Source organism: Podospora pseudoanserina, chromosome 4 (genome assembly GCF_035222485.1).
Source record: "Podospora pseudoanserina strain CBS 124.78 chromosome 4, whole genome shotgun sequence".
Classification (NCBI taxonomy): Eukaryota; Fungi; Ascomycota; class Sordariomycetes; order Sordariales; family Podosporaceae; genus Podospora; species Podospora pseudoanserina.
The window spans coordinates 508,985-527,977 of NC_085923.1; the positions used below are offsets into that span (position 1 = coordinate 508,985).

The 18,993-nt window shown below is 52.6% G+C and overlaps 9 protein-coding genes across 9 annotated transcripts; 3 read left to right on the forward strand and 6 right to left on the reverse strand.

Moving 5' to 3' along the window:
• Positions 1–1,486: 1,486 nt before the first annotated feature.
• QC764_401460 (uncharacterized protein) lies at positions 1,487–2,107 on the forward strand (the record flags this gene model as incomplete). The annotated part of the gene is made up of 1 exon (XM_062946428.1): positions 1,487–2,107. One exon carries the CDS (start codon positions 1,487–1,489, stop codon positions 2,105–2,107), a length of 621 nt encoding a protein of 206 aa, XP_062800023.1.
• Positions 2,108–2,514: 407 nt separating this feature from the next.
• Positions 2,515–3,289, reverse strand: QC764_401470 (uncharacterized protein). The gene is made up of 2 exons (XM_062946429.1): positions 2,855–3,289; positions 2,515–2,786 (listed from the first exon to the last, which is right to left on the reverse strand). The coding sequence occupies exons 1-2, from the start codon at positions 3,034–3,036 to the stop codon at positions 2,663–2,665; spliced, it is 306 nt and encodes a 101-aa protein (XP_062800024.1). The 5' UTR covers positions 3,037–3,289; the 3' UTR covers positions 2,515–2,662.
• A 1,377-nt stretch (positions 3,290–4,666) lies between these two features.
• QC764_401480 (uncharacterized protein) lies at positions 4,667–6,637 on the reverse strand. The gene is made up of 4 exons (XM_062946430.1): positions 5,447–6,637; positions 5,314–5,388; positions 5,136–5,253; positions 4,667–5,072 (listed from the first exon to the last, which is right to left on the reverse strand). The coding sequence occupies exons 1-4, from the start codon at positions 6,242–6,244 to the stop codon at positions 4,912–4,914; spliced, it is 1,152 nt and encodes a 383-aa protein (XP_062800025.1). The 5' UTR covers positions 6,245–6,637; the 3' UTR covers positions 4,667–4,911.
• Positions 6,638–7,534: 897 nt separating this feature from the next.
• Positions 7,535–8,003, forward strand: QC764_0061630 (uncharacterized protein; the record flags this gene model as incomplete). The annotated part of the gene is made up of 2 exons (XM_062940517.1): positions 7,535–7,587; positions 7,819–8,003. Exons 1-2 carry the CDS (start codon positions 7,581–7,583, stop codon positions 8,001–8,003), a joined length of 192 nt encoding a protein of 63 aa, XP_062800026.1. The 5' UTR covers positions 7,535–7,580.
• A 350-nt stretch (positions 8,004–8,353) lies between these two features.
• On the forward strand, positions 8,354–9,218 carry QC764_401490 (uncharacterized protein; the record flags this gene model as incomplete). The annotated part of the gene is made up of 4 exons (XM_062946431.1): positions 8,354–8,719; positions 8,779–8,877; positions 8,934–8,987; positions 9,042–9,218. The coding sequence occupies 4 exons, from the start codon at positions 8,354–8,356 to the stop codon at positions 9,216–9,218; spliced, it is 696 nt and encodes a 231-aa protein (XP_062800027.1).
• Positions 9,219–9,471: 253 nt separating this feature from the next.
• QC764_401500 (uncharacterized protein) lies at positions 9,472–11,082 on the reverse strand (the record flags this gene model as incomplete). Its single annotated transcript, XM_062946432.1, has 3 exons — positions 10,573–11,082; positions 10,055–10,499; positions 9,472–9,997 (listed from the first exon to the last, which is right to left on the reverse strand). Exons 1-3 carry the CDS (start codon positions 10,775–10,777, stop codon positions 9,472–9,474), a joined length of 1,176 nt encoding a protein of 391 aa, XP_062800028.1. The 5' UTR covers positions 10,778–11,082.
• A 1,432-nt stretch (positions 11,083–12,514) lies between these two features.
• On the reverse strand, positions 12,515–14,200 carry QC764_401510 (uncharacterized protein). Its single transcript, XM_062946433.1, has 3 exons — positions 13,131–14,200; positions 12,892–13,054; positions 12,515–12,832 (listed from the first exon to the last, which is right to left on the reverse strand). The coding sequence occupies exons 1-3, from the start codon at positions 13,756–13,758 to the stop codon at positions 12,670–12,672; spliced, it is 954 nt and encodes a 317-aa protein (XP_062800029.1). The 5' UTR covers positions 13,759–14,200; the 3' UTR covers positions 12,515–12,669.
• A 942-nt stretch (positions 14,201–15,142) lies between these two features.
• On the reverse strand, positions 15,143–15,650 carry QC764_0061670 (uncharacterized protein; the record flags this gene model as incomplete). The annotated part of the gene is made up of 3 exons (XM_062940518.1): positions 15,143–15,248; positions 15,307–15,373; positions 15,452–15,650. 3 exons carry the CDS (start codon positions 15,648–15,650, stop codon positions 15,143–15,145), a joined length of 372 nt encoding a protein of 123 aa, XP_062800030.1.
• A 345-nt stretch (positions 15,651–15,995) lies between these two features.
• QC764_0061680 (uncharacterized protein) lies at positions 15,996–18,865 on the reverse strand. The gene is made up of 9 exons (XM_062940519.1): positions 18,756–18,865; positions 17,955–18,702; positions 17,817–17,875; positions 17,653–17,760; positions 17,387–17,598; positions 17,034–17,331; positions 16,882–16,969; positions 16,574–16,825; positions 15,996–16,512 (listed from the first exon to the last, which is right to left on the reverse strand). The coding sequence occupies exons 2-9, from the start codon at positions 18,583–18,585 to the stop codon at positions 16,295–16,297; spliced, it is 1,866 nt and encodes a 621-aa protein (XP_062800031.1). The 5' UTR covers positions 18,586–18,702; positions 18,756–18,865; the 3' UTR covers positions 15,996–16,294.
• Positions 18,866–18,993: the final 128 nt, after the last annotated feature.

An 18,993-nucleotide genomic window follows, 5' to 3' on the forward strand; every position in this document is an offset into this window, starting at 1 on the left:
CAGGGACTAGTGAAACGGCTCATCTTGAGTAATACCTGAGTGTATTCGATATCGGTCGAATCTCAAGCACAGCAGGAAACCGCCCTCCCTCTGGATTTGTGTTTTCCAAGGCCTTGACTACGAGCCAAAACTTTCCAATACATGAGAGTGCTATTCTTTCTTTCAGTCAAGCTAGAATATAGGTGGCCGGATGACTCGCGTCTCCCTACAACATGCCTCATGAGAAGAAAGCTTGCTAGGGCATGTTCCTCATCCAAAAACCAGCATGATGACGCATGGAACCTTGACATCACAGTCTCCGTGTGATTGCTCCCAATTCACCTGGTCCAACCTTTTCTGTCAGGTCCACATGTTGGTTGCTCTGGATTGGGATTTTGTTGCGTATATCACACACTTCGTAGTTTTCTTTTCTCTCTCTGTTAAATTTCACCATCATCACTTTTCTCACCACCTTTTGGCTCACTTTGCGCGCCAGTGACCACTTTCACTGTCCCAACCCCCGCCTGTTCGCTAACCGACCTGGACACTGAGGACGTTTGGAGATGCGACCAGCTCGCCAACACTTGAAAACGGGTTGCCTAAGATACTATCTACTTGGCGAACGCCGACGTGTTCGTTTTGGCCTTGATTTGACTCAACCGTAGCTTCATGGATTGTCTGATAAGGTCCGTTAATCGGCGTGAGAGTCACGCTACCCCGTCACGGCCTTTGCCGGCTTGCATACAATGGAGCCAATATGACTTTTGGATCGCGAGCAGTTTGGCCCCCGCGCAGCTAGCCTCAATCAATTTGTCAAGGCTTCACAGATCCGTACCTCCGAGTCCATTAACAGTGACGGCGGTGAGTTGCAAAGGTTGAAGCTGAATAGGGGATCTGTTCGGTTATGCAAGAAACCTGTTTGCATGTCGCATTCCGGAAGTGTAGGTAAGCCCTACGAGCCGTCTCAACACGAGCCTTTCCCGTGTTGTGTAGGCGAACCGGAAGATGTCAGCAGAGTGTCGTCGCGATGCGACGTGGACGCATGTGTCCTATGCTTGTCTCTACATGAAAAGCTTGGTTATCACGAGCCTGCATGCTAGGCATCAGCAAAATTGTACAAGAAACTTCTAGCATGAGACTCGGCACAGGAACGGTGCCGAGTGCACCCAATGATAGCTGCTGCCATGCTCACTACAATCCTGGAAAGTGGGTTTAGAAGTGTCGATAGTTCGTTTCGCTTACACGTTGTATCCCCGTCGGCATATTGCTGGGCAAGAGCCACGCCATCCGCCTTGGCGGATGGGGACAGATGTGAACAAGGCTGAGGATATCATCAACTGTCGTCGTGAATAGAGAGAGAGAGAGAGAGAAAAAATATAAAGGGGAGGCCATCGACCCTCAACCATCTGGATTCTCTCCTCACCCTCGCCAGCATCCTCATCTCCATCCTCACCAGCATCATCAACTTCACTTCCACCTTTAAATTTTCTTCTCTTCAACCCTCAAGATGAAGTTCACTCTCTCCACCGCCATCCTCACCGGGTTCGCCACCCTGGCCTCGGCCCAGTCCCCTCAAATGCCCGGCCTCGCCCCCAACTGCAACCGCTACCACTACGTCCAAAGCGGCGACACCTGCGCCGTTATCGCCGCCGCCAACGGCATCTCGGTCGCCCAGTTCCTCTCCTGGAACTCCGAAGTTAACGCGGGCTGCACCAACCTCTGGCTCAACTACTTTGTCTGCACCGGCGTCTCCTCGAGCGGCGGCACCACCACCGCCACCGTGACCAGCACCGCTGACAACGGCGGCACAACAACAACCAACACTGTCACGAGCACCAATGACAATGGCGGCACAACAACAACCGCTACTGTTACCAGCACCGCTGGGAACGGCGGCACCACCACCACCTCTGGTGGCCCTACCAGCACCCCTACCAACACCTCCCCTCAGATGCCCGGGTTGCCTTCTACCTGCTGGCTGTTCCACACTGTTGAGACCGGGGATACTTGCGAGATTATCGCTGCCAGCTATGGGGTCACGCTTGCGCAGTTTTATGCTTGGAATCCCGAGATCAACTCTACTTGCACCAACTTGTGGTTGGGATTTGCTGTTTGCGTTGGGGCGTAAGGAGAAGACCGAACGGGGCGGCTTTAGAGTCACGGGATAGTCTTTACTGCTAGCTTGGGGAGTGTAGATAACCAAATGGAATGTCAATGTTTGGTGAACCAACGGTCCGTGTTACCATGACAACTTGTGATTATCTTGTGAAATGCATAGTCCAAATTGCATAAACTGTGATGCACTGTAACATCAATAAGGTATGGAAAAGGTTCCGTGGAAATCATAATGTCAAGCTAGATGGGTACCTGATCTGTACAACACCTATTTATCTCATGTGGTTTTCATACTTGTGTGGGCAAGGCTGTTGGCAAGCTTTCAATCCGGCACCAAGGACAAGTGACAAGGACTCACCTCGCGGGACTGGATCTCAAACATTCATAACACCACATCACATCTGTGCAGGAACCTCAATGTCACAAAAAGAGAGCAAAAGTTGAACATCACGATAGTCAATTTATCCCACAGTCGACAAGGTGGTAGCGAAGATCCTCCTCGATATCATCCATCTGCAGTACATTGGGCCTATCGCATCCTTCCATCATCCCTCACATGCAACTACATTTAGCAGTTGAGAACAGCGCTGCCGCAGCCAGTGACGACCTTGTTGACACCAGCAGAGGAGACGGCCTTGCGGGCGCTGCCGCAGTAGCGGCCCTGAGAGGTGGAGCCCTTGCAGAAGTTCACGCTGTGGCATCATTTGTGTTAGCACAGGGGAAGCTGAGCTGGTCTCGTTGGAGGGGGGTTTCGTCTCACCAGCAGCCATCACCGAGCTTGGACTCCCAGATCCAGGACTTGACAGTGAAGCCAACGTTGCGGGAGCCGGCGGTGGAGTAGCTCTTCTGGGTACCCTGGTAGTTGTCGGCGCTGTAGACGGAGAGGGTGTAGGCGGAGGAGGTGCCAGCGAGGGCGGCGACGAGGAGGGTGGAGAGCTGCATTTTGATGGTTTTGGTTGGTTGGTTGGAAAGTGAAGATTTGTCTTGAGTAGATGGCTTGTCTGAAGGCTTGATGGTGAGGATGATGAGAAAAGGCGTCTCGATGTCGTGACGATGGCTCTCTTTTATAGACAAAATCTCGAGATGATCCTTCACAAGCAAACGGTCTCGAGTCTTTCCGTCTTACTCCTCGGTGTAGTCGATCTGTGGAGCTCATGATGTGTTTTTGGATGCTGTTGTCATCAGTACTACCTGCTACAGGTGCATGTTGTGTGAGATGATTCGATGGGAGTGGGTGGCCAATGGTTGAGGCGGGCGGGTAGCTGTGTAGCCGTTGTAACGTTGAGGGTGCAAGCTGTCTCTGTTCAGCTAGAGCCTCACTTTTGGGGTTGCACCGAACCGCAGGATCTGCAAAGTGGTTGAGATCATGCGTACAGAGGGTGTAATCGGGCGACCTGGACCCCTCTCCAGATTCGAGTGCCTCTTCTGAACTGATCGAGAACTTTGATGTTGGAAGTGTTAGAGTTGATCTACTCGTATGGATATTTCAGCTATCTACAAGGCATCTATTACAAAGCACTGGCTTGATCTGAAGTCAATTTCACGTTAGAAGTGATTGCTGCTCAGATCTATGCTCCTGAATCGCACGGTCAAACCGGGTAACCGGAGGCCATCGAATGATGTGGAGGGGTGGCGGAGAGCCTCCGGGAGCATGGTCTTGGCTACCGTCGTTGTCTACCTTATTTTTCCCAGGGAATTGTGGGCTTCTCCCGTTGAGGCTCTCGGCTATATGCAGGAACGTCAAAAATGGAATGGCTCTCGGTCAGCGATTTGGTCGATGGCGTCGCCGTTGAGATCTAGATCGTAGTAGCCCAAGAAGCTTGTGCCGTACACCCAGTTCATACAAAAGAAGTTTCACTGATACCTATCGAGAACACATATTCGTTTGCAGTTGCCTGTTGTAGGTCTCTCCATGTGCTTCGAAGCCTGTCAAGTTGTCCATCAAAGCGTCGGTCAAGGTGCTCGCTAAGCTGCTCGCCAAACCTTGACAGTGGCCGGTTGCGGGATAGGACAGCGCGTAGACCCTTAATGATCGGCGCATATAAACATACACTTCTCTGTATCAGGCAGGTCAAGATCATTGACGTCGGATCTCTCGTTGTTTTGTTCCTGACAGTTCGCCATCCCCATTCGATATTGTAACCGTCACGGCGTCAGCACTGTGGAGTGCGCTAACCCCGTTGAAGCAACTACGACAAGCCTCCCCCAGATCGTCCTTTTGTCTGACGGGAAGGAACACGGGAAGTGGACCCTGGATCGGCGAAATCTATCCGTAGTCGATGTCAGAACGCCATCTAGACTGCGATATGTCGTAGCACTTGTGTTGAAGCTTGCCCTAGATAGGGCTGGTACGCCCCGCCTTCGAAAACATCTCCAGTCTACGGAGGAACTAGAGTGAATAAGAAAAGGAGAAGCGCGTGTTGATCGTGCCACAGCCGAGGGAATTAAGCGAGAAGCAGGCGCTTGTCGCTTGATTTGTGCGGGAGCACACACGGAGGAATTCTCCCTGGAGCCCGAAACAGCAAAAGTGAACGTCTCACGAGCAAGCAGCATCACCTGATTTACCTTCTTCTTTCGTGTGAGAGCAATCATCAGATTCAAAACTGCTCTACATAAAAATAAGCACCAGACTTGATTCCAGGTTATCTTAAGATCTTCATCATACGGAGCAATCTTTCTCCTGATCTTTGCCACAAAAACATCTTGACATAGCTCAGCCAAGGCCTCGGCTACGACTCTCTCCGCTTCTCCCCCGCACCCAACACTGACGTCCATCTCCACCAGCCACTCTGCCACTTCAGTTTCTTTTACAAACTTTCAAGCGTCAGAAATCTGCAAAAGGGCATTGATGGTCCGCTCCTTGAGACCGCTGAGGTCATTCTTCTCGGCCCACTGGAGGAGCTTGGGAACCACAAGAAGAGGTTCCGTGGGCTCGGCGCCGATGATCTGGGCAACTGCGCCAGCCACATGAGGGGATGCTTTTCACGAGCTTGTTAGCGACGTAGGTCGACGTAGAGATTTCAGGTCGGTTGGGGACATACCCATTGAGGTGCCGCTGATGGTGTTGGTAGCTTCGGTGCCCCCGATCCAGGTGGATAGGATTTGGACTCCGGGGGCAAAGATGTCGACCATCTTGCCGTAGTTGGAGAAGTTGGCGGCCTAGATGACGAATGCGTTAGCATGTTGGAGTGACTCGACACTCACGGTGGTTTGCCATACCTTGTCACCAACATCGCTCGCACCAACAGTGATAGCGAGAGGCTCTCTAGCCGGAGAGCTGGTGGTGGCCTGTCTCTGTCCATGTGTTAGCAATCCTTCCTCCCAAACATAGATCTCATAGAAAAAAGCTCACTGCCTCGTTACCAGCCGCCACAACCACAGTGACACCGCTCCTGACCGCGCTCGCAACCGCCTTGTCCATCGCAGGGGACGCACCGCCACCCAGACTCAAGTTCACCACACTCGGCTTCCCATGCTCCTTGAACTCTTTGACCACATAATCCAACGCACTAATAATATCACCCGTCTGCGCCCCCGGCTCAGGCGAGTCATCAAACACCTTGATCCCAATCACCTGCGCCTTCTTAGCAACCCCATACGTCTTCCCCGCAATCGTCCCCGCAACGTGCGTGCCATGCCCGTTCAAATCCTCATCGCTAACCTCCACCCCAGCAGCAACAGTGACAAACTTTGGGCCCTTTGAAGCGCGCCCCTCAAAGTCGACGTGGGCGTCGTTGATGCCGGTGTCGATGACGTAGGCGATGGCGCCTTCGCCGGTGTTGGTGTACTTGTAGGTGTAGGGACCGGCGGGGGGAAGCTTAGAGCGGGTGGAGATGCGGGCGAGGCCCCAGGGGGCGTTGGATTGGGTGACGGCGGCGCAGTGCTTGAAGATTTGGACGGGTTCGATGTCGGCTATTTCGGGGAGGGCTTCGAGCTCGGCTTTGGTAGCTTCGTCGAAGGCGGCGGTGTACCCCCTGATTTCGGGGAGGTCGAACTCGGAGTTGATGGAGACGTTGACGGGGGAGGAGCTGTCGTCAGTGAGATTGTGGAGGAGGGAGACGTGGGTGGATTTGATGGCCGAGGTGGCGTAGGGGCGAAGGGTGACGATCCATTGGCCGGGGACGATTTGGGGTTCGTTGGAGGTTGACATTTTTGGTGTTGTGGAACGTGAGATAGGTATGGTAGGTGCTAGGTTCGTTATTGTTTCTGATCAGATCTGAAGGGTGAAGTCAAATCTTTGAACACAGGATGTAGAAGATGGAGCCTTTCAACGACACACCAACCCAGCTATTTATCCACCGCGTCATCTCCTCTGACCGAATTCCGCAAAGACACCACGGATGTCGCCGCGGACAGGAAGGCCAAGGCAGCCATGTCTCTCGACCGTCACCTCCACGATCATTCGTCGTTTCTTGGGATCTGCGTTTCGTCTTTATCGCAATGGCTTGCGTAACTCAGCCGTGTACCGACACTCTGCTCTAGCGGCAGCCAAACAGAAGCCAAGATGCTGCCAAAGTCCAGCTGGAACCAAACATTTCACGGCTAGACATGCAGAAGAGGAGGGGTCTAGATCGTTAACGTGCCCGGTACTGGTGGAGGGCATGCGTAGGGCTGAGTTGATGAATGCTACATTATGCAGCCACTATGCGGTTGACTCCCGCTCATGACCAATGCTACCTGCCGTGGCTTGCCTGGCGCACTGTTTATTGATTCTCGGTACGTTTTGGCAAGAGGGGTAGGGTGAAATGTCACATTCACACCAAAGACTTTTCACCAGCAGTAGAGAGGGACCATGGTTCATCATGTTGATGGTGAAGGATCAATGTTTGAATGATATATTGACCGCTTATGCGCCACAGATCATAGGATAGTAGAGCTTCACCTGGTTGGGCGAAGTACGAGCTAAAAACAAAGGTCACATTTTCCCGTCTTTTGTGTAACTTTTAGATAACAAGCTGGAACACAGCTACCTACCCCACGCGGCAGAGACAAGCCCCCCTTGATGTCTGGGGGAGGTGGAGGGCGACAACACTCTCGCCGTGAAGATCTGTCTCAGCAGTTTTCGTGGTTCCCGCGATCACCGAGGTGGCTTTTGAGCAGAGACACAGTCTTCAGAATGTGAACTTGATAAAGAAAGAGAGAGGTCGAGCTCCGACGCCACTAGCGGTGATGGGTCAAGGGATTCAGGGGTAGCTTGGCTCACGTGATCTTTGGAACCGGTTTTCACTGCCATCAATGTTGGATTCAAGAAGAGAAAAGATGGAGTACAAGAGGACGATGCCGTATTATAAAGTTAAGGAGTCTGTTTCATGGGAATGCAACGGAGGATGTGGGGAGAGAGGGTGGCTGGAGAGGCATTTGTTTGGTGGATAAAATCCATCCAACTGAGACAGCACGGGGCCCACCTGCGGGGGTGCCATGCGGAGAACGGCCCCGAGTCCATGGTTTGAGATGCTCCGGTTCGCGGGGATCATGGTGCAGGGTTGATGAATGGTAAGTTTGCACAGACATTGACGGCGGCGTTGTTGATACCATCGAACTAGGTAGTCGAAGACTTGGTAGCATTTTTTCCACCAAGCTAAAAGCGGCCTTCCGGTGGGGTTGGACGTTCACTAGAATTTGGAAAGTGAATATTCTCAACTAATCCTACCCCTCGGTACGTTCTCACTGTCCGCCTAGTTGATCTTCGGTAGCGGAGGACTTTCCGGATTAGGAGCTAGGAAGCTCAGGGGCTCTCAACTCCCGACGCCAACCCAGGCGGAGAAATCAAATCCGGGGTGCAGCTTGACGTCGACACTTGCCAAGCCATGTCGGTGACAGCTTCATCAAGGAAGCAGGGCCGCACCTCGGCCCACTGCTCATTCTTGGACGAGGCCGAGATGGTCTCCATCGTAACGGTCTCGTCGTGACACATGGCAGGAAAATACGAAACACCGTGGATCTCCCGTTCACAATTATCCCGGGGTTCTCTGAGCGTATGGAGGACCTCCGTCCTTCCGTGGATCGGAACAGGGAGCATCGCCGGTTGCCAATACCTGCACCTAACTGTATGCAGACTCTAGTCCTTTTCTGACCGAGATATGGCTCGTATGACATGGAGTTACGGCGAAAGGTAGAACGGGTTGTTCCGTAAGGTAGGTATGCTTGCGAGAATCAAGTTGAATGACAGGTTTCGTCTGATCTATAAAGCAACTGTCAACAGCCCATATGTTTCGAGATTGTGGTCGGTCAATCATTCATCGACAGTAAACCGCCCAAAATGTTCTCCAACGCCGGACAGATCGCTCTCACCCTTCTCGCCGCTGCCCCTACGGCATTGGCCTGCCTGGGCTACACCGGCGGCCTTCCCAAGGCCACTGGGAATGTGGCTCTGACTGCGCCCATCTACGTCAAGGCTGGTCAGGTCTACGACGGTGGCTGGCGCAAGTTTGACAGAAACCCCAGCAGCTGCAATGGCCAGAGTGAAGGTGGTGAGAAGGACACCGCTTTCGTTGTTGAGCGTGGTGGTACTCTCCGCAACGTCATCATCGGTAAGACCGTCGGTGAGGGTGTCTACTGCAAGGGTGGCGGCTGCAACCTCGAGTTCATCTGGTTCGAGGACGTCTGCGAGGATGCCATCTCCATCGTAAGTGAACCGGTCTCCGACCGCCAGAGTTCTACGGTCCGATCTAACCCCAATTACAGAAGGACGACCGTCCGGGAGATGTCACCAACATTATTGGTGGCGGTGCCTACCACGCCTCTGACAAGGTGATCCAGCACAACGGTTGCGGCCGTGTCAACGTGAGTGTTCCACAAAGCACCCCTCATGGAACGTCCAACTCTAACATCCTCGGTAGATCATCAACTTCTATGCCGAGAACTACGGCAAGGTCTATCGCTCGTGCGGAACAGTAGGTTAACCCGATTCGGCATGGTTTGCGAGACGTGTACTAACAGCCTCGCAGTGCCAGAAGTGCGCCCGCGAAGTCTACGTCGAGGGTGTCACCGCCCGCAAGGGTGGCGAGGTTGTCGGCATCACCAAGGCCAACGGTGACAAGGCCACCTTGGTGAATGTCTGCACTGATGCCAAGACCCCGTGCCAGAACTACAGCGGTCCTGGTGCCAAGGACGGCGCTTGCTAGGGGCTGGGCAAAAAAGTATGCCTTTCCTCGGGTTCAACACCAACTCCGAGACTCGAAATAAAACGTTGGCATTCCTGGACTTTTACATCAAAGAGTAAATATCGTGTTTAACATTACTTGATACATGCTGCATGTCTTCATCATACATACACAAAACCCGTGGTGTACAACCATCGCCCCCCAGCCCCAGGATATCATCACACACGAAAGAAAGAAACAAAAGCCTATTAGACACCTCTCTCCCACTTTCGACTCAAGAAAATCCCCCATCCACCTCCCCCCTCCCCCTCTCCCCCTGCCTATCACCCACCAACTCCTCCCCACACTCCCTCTCCAACCCCATCGCATCAATAGCCTGCATCTCCATGTCAAACTCACTCGGCAGCGTCCTCAAGCTCCCATCCCTCCCCTGCCCGCCCCTATCATACAACCTCGTGAACCCCTCCCTCTTCGGCCGGTGCTGACCCGGCACCATCGGCAGCGGCTTCTGCCCTCTGGTGATAGTACTGGCGGTATTCTGCGACGTCCCACTAGCAAGTGGATCAACCTTCAGATTCCTAGCATAGTATTCTTCCCTCGTCGACAAAGCAGGCATATGCGACTTCCTCGTCGGCCCGACACACCCCAGCAGGGGAGCCAAGAAGGGGAGGTTCCCGCAGGTGATGCCGACCGACATTTCGAGGTAGGTCCACACGCCGGTTTGGACCTGGGACGAGTTGAAGATGTCCCTGTCGGAGCCGATGAGGGCTATCCAGCGGAAGAAGCTGGCTACGAGGACGCTGGTTTGGTTAGTTCCTGGGAGTAGTGGTGGTGGAAAGGGAGGGGGAACGACGTACAAAATACCGAGACTAAAGACCCCCACTAAGCCGATTTTTGTCCTCCTCGGCACCCGAAGTTTCATCAACGGCGGGATGGGCATCACGAAAATGATGACGTCCCCTAGCGAGCTGATGATTGCGTTGGGGACACCCATCCTGTGGACTGGGTCTTGGAGGCAGGAGCCGGTTTGGTCCTTATCCCAGAAGAAGGAAGGGGGTTTGCACTGGAGGGTTGTGCCCAAAACGTTGGCGACTGCCCAGCAGCCTGTGAGGATGGCGACGATCCAGGAGATGCGCCGGAAGGTGGCGCCTTGGAAGATTGTCATGTGGAAGATGATGAACGAGAGTTTGATGAGGAAGAGGGTTGGGGGTTGGAGTTTCTGGATGATCCAGATCATGAGGAGGAATTCTTTGAAGCGTTCTTTCCCGAGGACAGGGATTGGGACGCCTTGGTTGGGTAAACCTGTTGTTTTTGTTAGTCCCAGAGTGTGATTAAAGCATACCTAATTCAAGTATGTGGAAAGAGGATGTCGTACCGTAGAGCAAACATGCCACTGTTCCATAGCTCAGTAGTAGACCACCCGTCATGCACCAGTCTTCCCTTCGTAACTCCTTTATGATCTTTAGCCGCGCGTATATTCTCGCTACATGTGACCCAGTTGACAGGATCAGGCCGATGACCACGGTTGCGAGGATGTACTGTTGTTTTTGCTCCGTGCTGAAGTTGTCCAGTTGGACCATCTTGGCGATCTTGTAGGGCAGTGCTCAAATCTAGCGGTCAAGGATGGGAAGCAAATCCTTTGCCATTCACTGGCATCTCAAACGATTGCTGGGGTGAGGTGGATAAATTGCGCCGGAACCGAAGAGTAGGATCTGTGGAGGATGAACGCGGAGAATTAAGAGGGAAAAGCTTTGACAACGAGAAAGGTGAACCTGGAAGACGAACGCTGGGACCCCGGAGTTATCTGTGTTCTGGTACCAACGGGAAGGATTTATGTTTTGCGTGCTTCAGTGCTACATCAAGTGAAGTTGTACGTGCCTCATGGTGGTCAAGAACGGCAGATGTGCCACTGAGGTTTCTGGGGCATGACAGGGGAGGGGTCGACGGTTACCAGGATCCCGGGGATCCCATTGCAGCAGTAGGGTGTAGAAGGTTGGTTACACAAGACCTGCAAAGAAAGGAGAGGAATCGCGGCCCCTGGTGTACATCAAGCAGCAACGGTGGACCAGATTGGTGGCCAAGTCCCTGTAGGGCCAAGTCAGACCGCAAGGCCAAGAGCCAAATATGACCAACAAGACGATAGTCCTAGTCAGAAAGCTGCTGGTGGTGTGTGGGAAAAGCGTTGCTTTAGTCCCAAGAGACACAAGGTCAGCAAGTCAACATGCAGATCAGCATGTTCTTTTCCCAAGCGATGTAATGGTGGCACAAATAAACACTGCCGCCTGTCAGCTTGTGACATCCTGTTGGCGTCTAATTTCTGGTGTAAGGTTGTAGTACTAATCGCCAGAACTACCGGACAGCCGCGATCCTTCTGTCTTTTCTGGCTGTTCTTGCTTGAAGGATCTGCCCCAGCTGGGGAGAGATGGTTCTGTGATACACCAAATCATGGAACTTTGTGACATGTTGGGAGATCGAGATGACATTCCCGATGACATGCAGACATGAGTTCATCTCACAGTAGGTAGGCCATCACATTGGAGGTTAATATCACAGGGGCACAAGAACGATAGCACAAGTTGCCAAAGTTCGGGAAGGATTTTACGTAGCGTCCCTCCCCGGCCCCGAGTTACTTGCATACACACAAGTGCTATCCACTTGCGGGTCGACCCTTGAACCCCCCCGAGGCATAGCGTGGGGAGGCACAGCCAGCACCCTCCCAGCCGGACTTCACGGATTTCAGCGGACTTGCTACCCTATCCATCAAAGAAAAAGAAGGTTCGGCAGTCTCCCGCCCGAGAGCGACACGGCAGAAACGAAAACTTGGGACGAGACAGATGGGGAGTGGAACAGGTGCCATTCTGCATGTCTGGGCCCCCGAAAACTGACGGGATGTCAGTGAATGATGGGTGGGTGGGCGAGGCCGCTATTGGTCTGTTCAAGATGCGGTTGGCCCTTAGCAGTCCCGGTTTTGGGACTTGTTTTAACTTTTTAAGGCCATGCCCCCCCTTCGTGCCTCTTCAAGACTTTGGACTTGGAGTAACACAACAGCGCGGATGTTGTTCCTATACGCTTTGCTGGCCTGAAAGAGGAAATTCGTGAAATCCTCGGTGAGATATTGCAGCGAAAGAATCGCTGCGTACCTTAGGTGTCTTGGCACGTGATGATAGCCCGTTGGTATTACGTGATGATTAGAACTGCAGAAGCCCTCCACGTTCGCCACAGGCATGCAGACATGCCCAGCCACCGGCCACGGCTGCCTCGGGCGAATTGACAAAGTCCCGGCCGGGTACGAAGGGACCGCACCGAGCCGATTCGGGGCCGGGAGGATCAGGGTCCAAGCTGCATGTCATCGCATCCGATCAGATGACTCGGGGCCGGTCAATCTGATAGATTTTGGGCAAGTTTCGATTTCTTATTTCTATGATATTCCCTTCGTTTCTCGTACAGTCGTTATTTCAGGGATCTTGCTTTCTCAGAGATCTGCAGCCGCCTTAGCATACAAGCCGTTCAACTCTTCCACCTTGTGGTTCTGAAGGAACTCCTTGAATGTCAGCGGCTTGACATCTGGATAGCGCCCATTATCCAGTTTGGTTGGAACATAGGTCTGTCCGTTCATGATATAAGTCTGGTAGTTACTACAACACTGTTAGCTTTCCCACCCATCAAACAACTCGAATGTCTATAAAAAACATACTCAGCCAACCAAGCAAAGATATTTTGCGGCTCTTTCTCGCGCGTGGTCTCCATCTTGGTCTGCAACTCCTCCACCGTACCCAAACAATCCAACCTCGGAGCTACTCCATAAACCTCCTCAAACTCGGCCGCAAGCTGCTTCGTACTCTTCCTGTCACCAAGAACTGATCCATGATTAGCCACCTGCTCACGCACACACACACACATACACACACAACTGGCTTAGTTGCCATCACTCACAAGTCACAACCCCCACCGCCTCCTCATCCAGCGCCACGTTGGCAGAATACCTAGCAGCATCATCATAACTCAACCCCTCCCAAACCTCCTCCCCAGTCCCCCAATACCTCATCACCACCCCCTCCCCCTCCCCCGGCCTAAAAACCCCAAAATAATCACTCCAAAGCGTCTCGTAAAAAATCCCAATCAACATATGCACCCCCTTGACCTTCCTCCCGTCCTCCTGGAGAAACTCCTTCACCCTCTTCTGGCAATCCTTCTGAGGGTGCTCCCCATACTGAAGTTTATCATAATTCAGCGTCCAATCCCCCGCGACATACCTTTTCACCCCTTCAGCTTCGCACGCCTCAATGAGGAGTTTCTGCCCCTCGGTCATGAGGCGGGGGTCGCCGAAAAAGCCGCAGATCACCACGTCACATCCCGAGACGAAATGACGTAGGGCGGTGGGGTCGTATGGGTCGCCTTGGGTGATGGTGATGTTTTTGAGGGTTGGGTAGGAGGTGGCTGTGGAGAGGTCGCGGCAGTAACCTTTGATGGTGAGGGTGGGGGAAAGGGCGAGGAGGTGATGGGTTATTAGGCGGGCGAGGCGGCCGGTTATGCCTGCTATTCCGACTGTGGTGACGGGCATGATGGCTTCGGGGCCGTATGAGATTGATGGCGAGAGTGGAAGGATGAGTCTGAAAAAAGAGGGAGTCGATGTGGGAGAATAAATGGTGGGTTTGAGGGAATAAACAAGGAGTGCTCCGTGGTGATCGGCGAGGTCCGCCTGCTGTTAACGACGCTAGGTTGAGGTTGGCTTCGAGTTTGAACTTGTGCGAATGCTGGTTTATCCGAGTCAGGAAGTTGGAAACAACCTGGATTGGTGTGGCAAGTTCACGGAGAGTGGTGAAACTTTGTTACGGTGTTACGTGGTTGTGATGTTGAGAGAGAAATGAGGGGTCGAAGGCCAGGCCGACATGACCCCAGTCCATATCAGGAGAGAAGCTATCGCACCATACCTGTTACTGTTTTTCGCCGGGGTTGTGATTGGAAAGTGACAATAGCCAAGATGAGAAATCAAGCTTGGAGGTAGAACCCTGGTCATCAATGGTGGTGCGTGCTGGAAAAGAAGCAATTCAGAGACGATGCCAAGAGCCGGCTAACTTACTGCGGGTTACTTTCCGTGGAAACATCCTCACTTCTGAAATCGTAGTTGGAGAAGACAAGGTACCTTCATGGAGTCAAAGTTTAGATGGTATTGGATAGAAGCTCTCTCTACAGTTATCTTCCAAACAACTTGAAACATATGGTTGCTTTCAGGGCTCTGGTCCCACCTTTTCCAGGCCCGCGTACACAGGTTGCTCCCAGGGCTTGTATTTTGCACATTTTTCTGTGGTTACTCTCTGCTGGTTATATTTGTTCATTATCACCACTTTCACCATATTCTGCTTCACCTTTTGGGCCAGTGTCCTACGTCCTAGAGAACTAGATCAAGTTACTAGCTGGAATAAAACCAAGCTAGCAGGCAGAACGGTAGTCTAAATGACATGGGCTATCTCGTTCCGCTGTAACCTAAAAAGGATCGAAGCTCAGGTAATTTGAAGTGGTATCAGACACTCAATTTCACATTTGCAGGGCCCAAGGAACGACAGTTCATCATGTTCTTTGAACCCGTAATCTTTTCTGCTAGGCACAAAATCTCTCCAACCTGACAATAGGTATCATCGGTTGAAACAGACAGGGAAGTAAAAAGTCACCGACCGCCAGGCAAGAAACAGGAATAGCGGACATGGCCGGCTTCATGCCCTTCCCATCTCCCCCCCTCGGGTCGGCTAAAGAAAGAGAAGTAAGAGAGAGAGTGTTGTTGTCCATCATGCTACCCCATTGTCTTCAGATCATCACGCCCAGTAGCTTGGTCATCCTCATTACCCGTTGGCACATATCTTCTTACGGCGCCGCCGCAGCAGCTGCAGCAACGCCAAGAATCTCACCAACCGTGGCTTTGGGCTCGACCGTACCGACGCGACCTTGCTCTAGCCGCACCTGATGGAGCTGATCCGGTCATTGAAGTACCCGTCGCCGTCACCGAGATGGTCGTCCACCTGGTTGGCGTATGAGCGACCACTGCAGCCGCCATGCCTGAATGTCTTTTGTTAGAGCTGTCAAAGCAGTGTTCGCAAGACGGGGAAGTACTTACTCGAACCACACGCAGCGGAAGAGGTTTCTATCCTGGTTGATGATCGTGCTGATCCTGTCGTTCCAGGCTGCGGGGACGTTGACTAAGTGATGGGATCAGTATGTCAGCACTGCCCTGGCACCCCCAGAAAGTTGGTGTCACTCACAGCATTGAGCGATAGGAGCATTGAACGTGATGCAGGCACCTTGACTCCGGATGTGCTCGCAGGCGAACACCCGGGCACTGATCTGGCGATCGACAAGCGCAGGTTCAGCCTCAGCCACCGGGACATCAGCAGCGGGAGCAGCGCTGACGGAGAGAACTCCGACGGCGAGCAGAGTGATGATGTTCTTGAGGTTGAACATTTTGTCTGTGGGCTGGAGGCAAGGTGGTGGTGAAGACAAGAGTCAAGGTTGCGGTGATGGAGTGAATGAAGAGGCTTTGAAGGGGCAGACAGCCCCTTTTTATAAGTTGTATTGGCTCTTTGAACCGGCAACCTTTAGCGTTACGGTTCTGCTCAGTTGAAGACTCTTTGGGCAACCATTTCGGGCTCACGACGTTCCGCCGCGTCTAACAACAAGGATCTAGATCGCTTAACCTAAAGGAGATTGTGTTTAGTCCTTGCTTCAGTGGTTATGCTACGTAGGTTCGCATCTCGCGGCAGGCAAATTCACACAATGTCAGGCCATGCTTCTAGTGCGAGGTGGCTTTCTAAGTCCGAGTCTCTGTGATGCGAGGGCTTTGTGTTGCCAGGGCTTCTCACCCAAAGGTCTTTAGTTGCGATTCCTCTAGAGCCCGAGGTGTCGACTAGCTCTGACTAAGATGATCATCAATCATTGGTAATTATCTACAGGTGCCTGGTACGACATATCTTGCCATACCTTGCCTTCGCATTCAGTTGAAGTTTCTATAGTGGAATATGACATGCCATTATGTGCTTATCCCCATTGGTCCAAATTGACATGGGGAGTTCAAGACAAAAAGCTGACAGGATTCCCTTCCCGGTCTATCAACGAGAAATAAACATCTCATCGAAGCCGATCACTTCCCACTTCTTCGTCTCAGTGTTCAAAGTCAGGTTGGTCCCCGTGGTAGTTCCCCCCTTTGCAAACCCAGCCTCTACCTTCCCGCCAGCTACAGGGCGGGAGAGTTTGTTTTCTCCCGAAAGAACAGTCAAATTCGCCAGGGGTAGTTCCCAAGGATTCCTCGTTGCAACCGTGGGTGATCCTAGCCATCCAATGTCAGCACTTGGCGTTACCGAGGAGATTCAAAGTTTGGTTGCACAAACCAAAGAAACCAGCCGTCACCTTGTCCTTTTGCACAGACAAGACAAAATATCCCCTGTAGTACCCCTCATGCCACTGAAGCACGTCGGTATCTCTCACTCTATTTCGGGCGTAAGTGTTGGCAGCACTGATCGGACCGGCCCGACCACTTGAGCTGACAGCTGTACCAGCGAATTCTACACCCAGGGAGCCTGACCCGGTGGCAGGGTTGTAATCCAACTCGCCTAGCCATGTGACGTCGGCGACCTGATTACCTCCCGTGTCAATTTCGGAGCAACGGACGTGGCCGGGGTTAAACTCACCCAATTACGATGGCTATCACCGGCGAGGAAGACATTGTTGTCGATGTCATTGTCGATGAGAGTTTGCAGAGTGCGGTTACGGTTGGCGGTATATCCCTGTCCAACCGCCATTGTCAGTCAGGCAGGATTGTAATTCGCTTCCATAAGGAGATATACTCACACCCCAAGTGTCAGTACCAGCTCCGTCCGCACCAGAAAAAATAACTTGGCTGCCTATGATCCTCCACTTGGCACCCCTATCCTTGGACTCTTTCAGAGTACGATAGAACCAGCTCTCCTGTCTTCCGCCCATGAGAGACCGGGAGGCCTCATCGCGGATGAGCTCAATGTAGGCGTCGTTCCAGCCGAGGGAAGTGATGCTCCGGTCGTAGTTTCTCGTGTCCAAAATGATAAGATCTGCGAGGTTGCCCAGTTCAAACGACCGCCAGATGCGGAGATTGTCGTCTAGATCTACCTGTCTATCATTTTCAGGTCAGCACATGTAGGGTAAGACATGGTAACACCACTTCTCACCTGATGGGCATCCACTCAAAATACGCCCTGACAGCATTCATCTTTCTCTGGTCGACACTAACCATCCGGCCACCTTGGCGGAACGAAGCCTCGGTGTTATTGAGCGCACTGAACCCATCTCGGTAGCCATTGTTCGCCACTTCATGATCATCCCATGTAGGAATCCAGGGGTGATTTGCTGCCAAGAGCTGGAGATCCGGGTCGGTTCGGTACTAATGACTCCTTGTCAGCAAGACTCGAGAAACTTGATCTAACCAGGCGCTTACCTGGCCATGACGAGTCCGGTAGTCACCCAACGTGAAGGTCACGCGCGGGGGATCATGTGCCCTCTCGCCGCCACCGGCACTCTCGTAGATGTAATCTCCAAGATGGATCTGGAACCTTCAGCATTTCTCTTTCCGTTCCAAATGCGAGGATCGCAAGCACTAACCACATAGTCCAACCCTCCCTTCCTCGCAGCATTCCCATACGCGTTGAAGTACCCGTTTGCTATCGATGGTAGGTACTTAGCCCCCTTTTCATCCCTGAACAAAAAGGTAAACAAAGCTAAAAGAAAACTATCACTCACGAAAGTTGCTGCAACTGAACACGGCCAACTTCACCTCGCTAACATTGTCATTTTTATCCGGCGTCGTCTTTGTCTTGCCAATCCTACTCTTCTTGTCCGACCCACAAATGGTGAACTGGTAGTTGTACTCAGTAAACGGGCTCAAACCCCCAGCCTCAACTTTGATGGTGAAGTCAATGTCGCTCGTGGTGTACGCCCTGCCGCTGGCAACCACAGTCTCATTCCCTTGACGCTTCCACCTGGTGGCATTGGAGGATGTGGCAGGCCAAACAGCCCAATCGACACAGATGGGATTGGGATCAGCTATGATGTATCGCTCTGTCTCGTGAGAGTAGAGCGGGACGTTGCCTTCGACCGTGATGTTGCCGAGGTCGGACGCTAAAGACGGAGCGACGCGGGTCCAGAGGATGACACTTGTAGGGTAGGGATCTCCAGAGGCTATACCGTGGGTGAAGTTCAGATCATCGGGAGAGTACGGGACCGAGTCGCGCTTGAGGGTGCGGCGCTGGACGGTGGGGAGGTCGATCCCCAGGTCGGAGTGACGGGTAGAGGGACTGTGGTAGTTGAGGTTGGTCGAGAGTTCAACGGCGGTCGCTACGGCCGCAAGAGCGGAGAGAATGACGACTTTCATGATCGAAATGACGACTGATTGATCTCCGACTTGCTCGGTCTGGAAAGTGCAAAGACGAAAGCCGTGATGGATCTATGCTGGGAAGAAACATGTTTCCTTTTAACAACCCTGGGAACCATAGGAGAATGGTAGCCATCGTGTGCTGGTACGTCATTGTAAGGAACACGCACTCTCAGAAATGTAGTTTATTGGCCGGGTAATTCTATCTTGGTATGCAAGAGATCTTGCAACCCGTCCTGCGTCAATGGTGAAATGTTGACAAACTCAGGAGTGATCATCTCCGGGCCTCAGTTCCTATCCGTGATACCATCGACAGTTTTCCAGTTATTGCGCCCACGTGCTGGCCGGCAGCGAATTCATTGCTGCCCACGCCGATCACACCAAATGTGTGCAAATTTCACCTCTGAT

Excerpts from the sequence above, each read along its gene's own strand:
- QC764_401470 (XM_062946429.1), bottom strand. The coding sequence starts at position 3,036 with ATGCAGCTCTCCACCCTCCTCGTCGCCGCCCTCGCTGGCACCTCCTCC. Across the intron at positions 2,787-2,854 it reads AAGCTCGGTGATGGCTGCTG|CGTGAACTTCTGCAAGGGCT; the intron begins GTGAGACGAAAC and ends ATGATGCCACAG.
- QC764_401480 (XM_062946430.1), bottom strand. The coding sequence starts at position 6,244 with ATGTCAACCTCCAACGAACCCCAAATCGTCCCCGGCCAATGGATCGTC. Across the intron at positions 5,254-5,313 it reads CGAGCGATGTTGGTGACAAG|GCCGCCAACTTCTCCAACTA; the intron begins GTATGGCAAACC and ends TTCGTCATCTAG. Across the intron at positions 5,073-5,135 it reads CATCAGCGGCACCTCAATGG|CATCCCCTCATGTGGCTGGC; the intron begins GTATGTCCCCAA and ends GCTCGTGAAAAG.
- QC764_401510 (XM_062946433.1), bottom strand. The coding sequence starts at position 13,758 with ATGCCCGTCACCACAGTCGGAATAGCAGGCATAACCGGCCGCCTCGCC. Across the intron at positions 13,055-13,130 it reads GGCGGTGGGGGTTGTGACTT|TTCTTGGTGACAGGAAGAGT; the intron begins GTGAGTGATGGC and ends ATCATGGATCAG. Across the intron at positions 12,833-12,891 it reads ATCTTTGCTTGGTTGGCTGA|TAACTACCAGACTTATATCA; the intron begins GTATGTTTTTTA and ends ACAGTGTTGTAG.
- QC764_0061680 (XM_062940519.1), bottom strand. The coding sequence starts at position 18,585 with ATGAAAGTCGTCATTCTCTCCGCTCTTGCGGCCGTAGCGACCGCCGTT. Across the intron at positions 16,970-17,033 it reads CTGGTACTGACACTTGGGGT|GGATATACCGCCAACCGTAA; the intron begins GTGAGTATATCT and ends GCGGTTGGACAG. Across the intron at positions 16,513-16,573 it reads GGTGACGGCTGGTTTCTTTG|GATCACCCACGGTTGCAACG; the intron begins GTTTGTGCAACC and ends TTGGATGGCTAG.